This window comes from Passer domesticus, chromosome 12, assembly GCF_036417665.1.
Source record: "Passer domesticus isolate bPasDom1 chromosome 12, bPasDom1.hap1, whole genome shotgun sequence".
Lineage (NCBI taxonomy): Eukaryota > Metazoa > Chordata > Aves > Passeriformes > Passeridae > Passer > Passer domesticus.
The window spans coordinates 18,133,526-18,140,488 of NC_087485.1; the positions used below are offsets into that span (position 1 = coordinate 18,133,526).

Genomic DNA, 6,963 nt, shown 5'->3' on the forward strand with positions numbered 1-6,963 from the left:
CCCACAGCAGCCTCCCAGAGCTGGAGCTGATCAAGCCTTTGCCCCTGCCAGGCTGGTCTCAGTACAGGGAGCCCGCGTGTAGGGGATGAGTGCAAGTGCCACACGTGAGAACATGTGAGTGCAAGTGCCACACGTGAGAACAGTCCCTGCCCAGGGCCCTGCCACACTCACCTGTGTGTCACAGCACAGCAGAGCAGCGCAGCTGAGCCTGCTGTCCTCTGCAGAAGCACAGCCTGGCAGCTGTGCTCACAGCAGTGTGCTGCTCCACACAATCCCCAGAGGTCTCTTCCAGCTCCAGCTGTCCTGTGATATTTGGGGTGGACGGTGCATAAAGTCCTGCCCACCATCCAGCTGGTACATGGCTAAATACTGCTGAAACAGGCAATGCAGGGGTCACGTGTGAGCCTGGAGCACTGCAGGACTGCAGGCTTTGACCCTGGTGCTAAGGCACATGCTCCTGGACATGCTGCTCTCAGAACTTTTCTCATTTGGGCAATGACTTAGGGACTTTTTGAAGGCTCAGCTGTGTGCCAGGGTAAGGGTTTGGTTTGAAAGGAAGAGAAAATGCAGCTCTGCAGCTGGGAAGGGCTGGGAGGGGGCTGCCAAAGCAAAAGGCAGTCCGCAAGGAGCACGCAGAGACCGCAAAGAGCTCCGTGCTGTGAGAACTGTTTTGTCTAAGCCATGACTGAGGGCCTTGTCGAGGGCTCAGCCTACAGTTAGGGTTAGGATTAGAGAATGCTGCTCGCTTTGGCACTGTGTTTAAGGCAAGTGTCTCTAAACACTTTTATGCTATCAATAATTTACCCTTCGTACTATTCCAGGGCATCCTGTGTTTATATAACTATTGAAACACCTATGTGGTAGACAGGTGATCTTACTTTTGGATCACAGAATGGCTGATTCTTGTGCCACTGAAGAGTAGTTTAATCTACAGTTCATTTAAATTAATGGAAAAATCTGCTTTGTGAGGCCATAAATGATTTGCTGAAACCACACACACACACACGGTGAGTCACAGTTCAGAACATAACTCAAACAACCAGGACTGTATTCCCATGCTCTAACCACTAGATTAGAGTCCCTCCCACATATACCCTGCAATAATCTTTGCTCAAATGATAACAGCATTTCCCCACTTTACACGTTGGACAGCATTACTCAGTTAGGCACATCCTACCCGACGGGTGTATAGCTCTGCAAGGCTGGAGAAGGAAGGAAGCACAAGTAAAAGTCATTATTTTTGCCTAACACCACTAGAACTTAACTCTCTCCTTGGAAAATTACTAGCTCTGGACCCCACAACTTAATTTAACTGAAAAGTGAAGTCCTTGATCCCGATTTGCATCCACCTTTCACCACCCCAAGCAGCGAGTGTTTGCAGAATCACCATCACACTGGATGTCGGAGGAGCAGCCTTGCCTTCCCTCTTGCTCACAGCTCAGCATGAACCCCGCCGGGCAGAGGCAAAGCCCCTCGGCCCGTCCAGCCCAGGGCCCAGCAGGGCTCGGGGGCTGCACTGCACCGGCTGAGGCGCTTTGGGAGCCGATCCCCCCACACCTCCCGCATCCCGGGTCACACACTCGTGGATCCAATTCTCTCCCTCTGCGGCGTTTAATTCCTGCTGTGATGCAGCGCGCTGCACATGCACAGCACGAGGGCAATGGGCACACCATGGAGCAGGGAGCTGTGGGGAACAGGGAGCTGAGGGGAGCAGGGAGCTGTGGGGAGCAGGGAGCTGTGGGGAGCAGGGAGCTGTGGGGAGCAGGGAGCTGTAAGGAGCAGGGAGCTGTGGGGAGCAGTCAGCTGTGGGGAGCAGAGAGCTGAGGGGAGCAGGGAGCTGAGGGGAGCAGAGAGCTGAGGGGAGCAGGGAGCTGAGGGGAGCAGGGAGCTGAGGGGAGTAGAGAGCTGAGGGGAGCAGGGAGCTGTGGGGAACAGGGAGCTGAGGGGAGTAGAGAGCTGAGGGGAGTAGAGAGCTGAGGGGAGCAGGGAGCTGTGGGGAGTACGGAGCTGTGGGGAGCAGGGAGCTGAGGGGAGCAGGGAGCTGTAAGGAGCAGGGAGCTGAGGGGAGCAGGGAGCTGAGGGAAGCAGGGAGCTGAGGGGAGCAGGGAGCTGTAAGGAGCAGGGAGCTGAGGGGAGCAGGGAGCTGAGGGAAGCAGGGAGCTGAGGGGAGCAGGGAGCTGTAAGGAGCAGGGAGCTGAGGGGAGCAGGGAGCTGAGGGAAGCAGGGAGCTGAGGGGAGCAGGGAGCTGTAAGGAGCAGGGAGCTGAGGGGAGCAGGGAGCTGAGGGAAGCAGGGAGCTGAGGGGAGCAGGGAGCTGAGGGAAGCAGGGAGCTGAGGGGAGCAGGGAGCTGAGGGGAGCGCGGCTCCCCCGGGTGGGTTCCCCTGCACGGGGAAGGTCCACACAAGCGCTGCCGAAGGTTCGGGGCCTGGGGCCGCTTCCCTCACACGCCTGAGGCGCAGTCCCAGCCCAGCTGCGGGCCGCTCGCCCGGGCACCAAGCTCCGGCGGAGAGAAGAGCGAGCGGCGCCCCAGAGAGACCCCGCTGCCCCCTCAGAGGGCGCCCGGGCATGGAGCCACACGCCGGGGGCTGTTTCCCCTCAGGGCCGGCCGCCCCCACGGCGGAGCTCCGGGACGGGACGGGACGGGACGGGACGGGACGGCCGAGGCGGAGCCACCTCCCCCTCACGGCTGCCCCTTCCCGCCCGCGTCGCCGCCGGGTCTCGGGCCACCTCCCCGCCATGGCCCGCGGCCGGACCCCGCCTGCCCCGTGCCCTGCCCCGCGTCCCGCCGGCACCGAGGGGCCCGGGCGGTGCGCCCAGGCCCGACCCCGCGGGAGCGAAGCGCTCCGGGGGCCGGGAGGCTGCGCTCGGCCGGGAAGGGACGGGCAGCGGCGGTGCTGCCGGGGAGCGGGGCCCGGCCCTGCCCGCCCCTCTCTCCGCCGCGGCCCGGCTTTGCCCCGCTGAGACCCGCGGCGTCCCGGGCGGAGCGCGGGCTGCGCGGCCGGCCGGGCCCGGGCAGCGGGCGGGCTGCAGTCCCCGGCACCCGGCGCCTCCCCCGTCCCCGCAGCCCCCGGCCCGGCCGCGGCGGGGTGAAGGGTGAAGCGAGGCGTGACTCACGGGCTCACATCTGCCACCGCAAGCGTTTAGGAAATTGCCGTTCTCTTAAAGGCAACCGTGTGTTTATTTCTCTGAGGTGAAAACCAAGGAGTTGCACTCCATTAACGCGTTTCAGTCACCAGCCCTGGCAGGGGATGCAGAAGTCGGTGGAGAGCTGGATGCTGCTCTGGAGGAAGAGGAGAGCTTTGGCACTCCTGCTACAGGAAGAGGACTGGAAACAAGCAGAGAGGCGGATGGTTATGGTAGAATATATGCTGTTTATTTATGAAGGTAACCAGGACTTCTGACAAAATTTTATATGCAGTTCCCTCCCCCCCAAATTAAAAAAAAAACAACCCACCAATGTGTGTGCATATACATACACGTATACATACCATACACACGCTGCACACACATACACACGCTGCCAGCACTGTGCTCTCACTGTCATGCCTTCAAACAGCTCCATCCACCTTGTTCTCCTCTCTTGTCAAGACTTACTTCAGTTTCACAAATTGTTATGCAGCTACAACACAAGGAAGAAATGTTCTGCATGGCTACCAGAATGCCCAGGGGGCCTGTTTGTTTGTTTATTTTTCTCTCACTCTGGGAGAAGCTCCAGAGTCCAAAGGTGCAACAGCACCAGGAACAAGCCTCCTTGCCCCACCGCAGGCATCGTGCAGCCCCACAACCCATGCCCCATTCCAGGCACTCCTGCCTTGGGGTCGGGAGGCAGCAACCAGTACAGGACAATGTGAAGAAGGCAACATACACTCACTCTCACCCATCCACACAAATAATAAAATAACGTTGCAGCACAAGGGCATAGTCTCTGTCACCAGATAAGAAAGTTGTGTGATGGCAAAGATCTAAGTAAGGCAATAAAGTATAGCTAGTGTACATGGAACGGCTTTCACATTACACGAGGCACAGTTTGGGTGGACAGAGACTTGGAGAAGAGCAAAATGTCCTGGAATAAAGCAAAATACACTGAAAGTTCATAGTAAATACCCGCATCAATAGGTATTTATTCATTTGTGCTTCGCCACGTCGTGACATACAGTACAAGACACTGCTGCTCTTGCTTTCGACGGAGAGAGCTCACCGTACTCCTGCAAGCTGTTGCTCCATCAGTCCCAGGCTGTCCGTCGGTCCTGCAGCGCTTCTGGCCCCTTGTCACCTCCAGCCAAGGCAGGGGACAGGGCTGGCAGAGGCAGCCCGGCCAGGCTGCGACAGTCCTGGCAGCAGTCCGGTGGCTGCCCCACACCTCAGTGCTCCTAACGGGCGTCCAGTGCTGCACATCTCTCAGCCGCAAATCCTCTTCTCATCGCTGACTTCCCCAAAGCTGCTCCTGCCTGCTGCACTGCAGGCCGGCTGGAAGGGCTCCGGCAGGACACCGCAGCCACCGCAGCCCTCCAGCCCGCACGTCCCTCATTCCTTCTCCTCGCACCCTGCAAGGCTGGAGGGCATAGTAAGCCCCAGAGCTCCTGCAGCCAGCTTTTAAGGCACATCTGGGTTGCTATGTGTGCTTTATTACTGTTTTTGTTGTTGTTGTTATTATTATTATTATTACTGTTATTTACCCTGTGTAGACACGTGGTCTTTAATTCTTCCTTCCCCTTGCCTTTCTCCTTAGAAAACCTACCACGTTTTCAGCTTACTCGTGTGTCATCTCTAAGGCACAAACCTTTTAATACTAGAGCTGCCTGGCTTCTTGTATAGGTCGTGAATTGATAAAAAACAAACGAAACGAACAAAACAAAACCAAAACAACCCCCCGTTCCCCTGCCGCCGGCACACGGCGCTTGCCGCACGCCGGTGCATAGAGTATCTGTGCGCGGGCAGGGCAGCCCGGCCGGCCCGGCGCGGCGCTAGGCGCAGCTGCCCATGGCCTTCACCAGCGAGCTCTCCGGCAGCTGCCTGAAGATGCCCCGCAGAGTCTCCAGCTCCCGGGTGAGCTGCTCCACCCGCTTGCGCAGCCGCTCGTTGTCGGTGGTGAGCTCCAGCACCTTCTGCTGCGTCTCCACGTTGCGCTGCTTGGCCTTGTCCCGGCTCTTGCGCACCGCGATGTTGTTGCGCTCCCGGCGCACCCGGTACTCGTTACTGTTCTTGTCCACTGTCTTTTTCGATTTGCTCCGGTGGTCCGAGGGCATCATCTTGAGGGTGCCCGCGGCGGACAGGCCGCCGGGAGGGTGCGGGTGGTGCGGGTGGTGCGGGCTGGGCACGGGCGTGGGGGGCGGCGTGGGCTGCCCGGGCTGGAGGTGCATGGTGGTCTGGGCGCAGTGGGCGATCTGGTACTGGAGGTGGGACGGGTGCTGCTGCGGGGCGTGATGGGGATAGAGGGCCGACAGGGCCGCCGACTTCACCTCCTCCTCCTCGCGGGGCTCCTGCTTGATCACCAGCGGCCGCAAGCCCGGCGCGGCGATGCGCTCGTAGAGGGGGTCGAGCTTGCCGTCCATGTAGCCGGGCACGCAGCCGAACAGCGGCTGCTGGTGGTGCTGCGGCTGGTGCCCCGGCGCCGAGGCGGCGGCGCCGGCCCCATGCATGGTGTGGAAGTCGAAATCCCCGGCCAGGATGGCCTTGGCTTTCTCCTGCTGCTTGCTGTGCTGGAATAGGTCGGCCAGAAACTCGTCGTTGAAGGCGGCGGGGTCGATGTAGGCGCTGATGTCGATGGAGTTCTCGTTCTCGCAGATGTCGCCGAGCTCCGCGCCGCCCGCAGCAGGTGCCGCCGCCGAGGGAGCCTCTCTGTAGCTGTAGGTGCTGCCGGGCAGGGGAGTCTGGAGCTGGTGGTGCTGGCCGCTGCTCATCGGGGGCCGGGAATCGACCTCGTAGAAATTGGCTTGCTCCATGAAGCAACTACAGTCTGCCGGGCATGGTGAAGGGCTCCTGCAATCCAGGTTTCGAACGGGACGACGGCGGCAGCGGCGGCGACTCCAGAGCAATCTCGCGGCGCGGCGCGGCACGGCGCGGCTCGGTGCTCCCGGAGCCCGTCCCCCGGCCCAGCCCCGCTCCGCTCGCTGCCTGCCCTGTTGCTAGTGGGCTGCCGCGGTGCTGCGCGCCGTATATATACAGCCCGCAGCAGGGCCGGGGATCGCCCTCTAGTGTCCAACCTCCTGCTGGGAACCTTTGACCGCCGCGCAGCCGGCTCCCAGCGCCCCGGCCGGGCACGGCCGACCTCCCGCCCGCCCCCGGGAGCGGCCGCACCGCGGCGAGAGCGCCCCGCACGCCTCGGCCCCTTCCCCGCCTCCCGCCGCCGCCCCAGCCCGGCGGGAGCTGAGCGCTGGATGCTCCCGCCAGGGAAGCTCCGCGCTGATAGGAGCCCCGGGGGAACGGCGCGGGGACTTTGCGCCCGCGCTGCCGGGGCAGAGCGGCCAAACGCGGCCGGTACATTTCCAGCGCCCGCTCCCGCCTCTGCGCCCACAGCTTCGGCCCAGCGCTCCCCGGCCGCGCTGCGCAGACAGTCTCAAAGTTCACCATCCGCGCGTACTTGCAAATATTTGGCCAGTCGGGAACATTGGCCCCGTCGGGTGTGGGAGCCAAGGCGCTGCCTCACCGGCGGGGGTTACCTGCGGCAGAGCCGCCGGGCTCGGAGCAGCTGGCGGGGACGGACCGCGCCGCGTTCCGCCGCGGCTCGCCCGGTCACAGCGGGACCCGCCGAGCCCGGCCGCGAGCACCGCCAGGACCTGTCCGGAATGGGCCCGGCGGACACGGGCGGGGAGCTCGGGAGGCTCCCGGCTCCGCTGCTCGGAGGCGATCGCCCTGCCGTCCCCGGCGGTCACCGCCGGTCCCAAGCCCGGAGGAGCTGCTCCGCCTGCACGGAACAGCCCGAGTCGGGTCACCTGCGGGCCGCTTCATTCCCCGCACGAATCG

General features: G+C 62.1%; 1 protein-coding gene across 1 annotated transcript; it reads right to left on the reverse strand.

The window, feature by feature from the left end:
- Window positions 1-3,357: 3,357 nt before the first annotated feature.
- On the reverse strand, window positions 3,358-6,401 carry CEBPA (CCAAT enhancer binding protein alpha). The gene has a single exon (XM_064386889.1). The coding sequence runs from the start codon at window positions 5,940-5,942 to the stop codon at window positions 4,965-4,967; it is 978 nt and encodes a 325-aa protein (XP_064242959.1). The 5' UTR covers window positions 5,943-6,401; the 3' UTR covers window positions 3,358-4,964.
- Between the last annotated feature and the right edge of the window lie 562 nt (window positions 6,402-6,963).

Bases quoted from the DNA above. Each gene is read 5' to 3' on its own strand.
- CEBPA (XM_064386889.1), bottom strand. From the start codon at position 5,942: ATGGAGCAAGCCAATTTCTACGAGGTCGATTCCCGGCCCCCGATGAGC.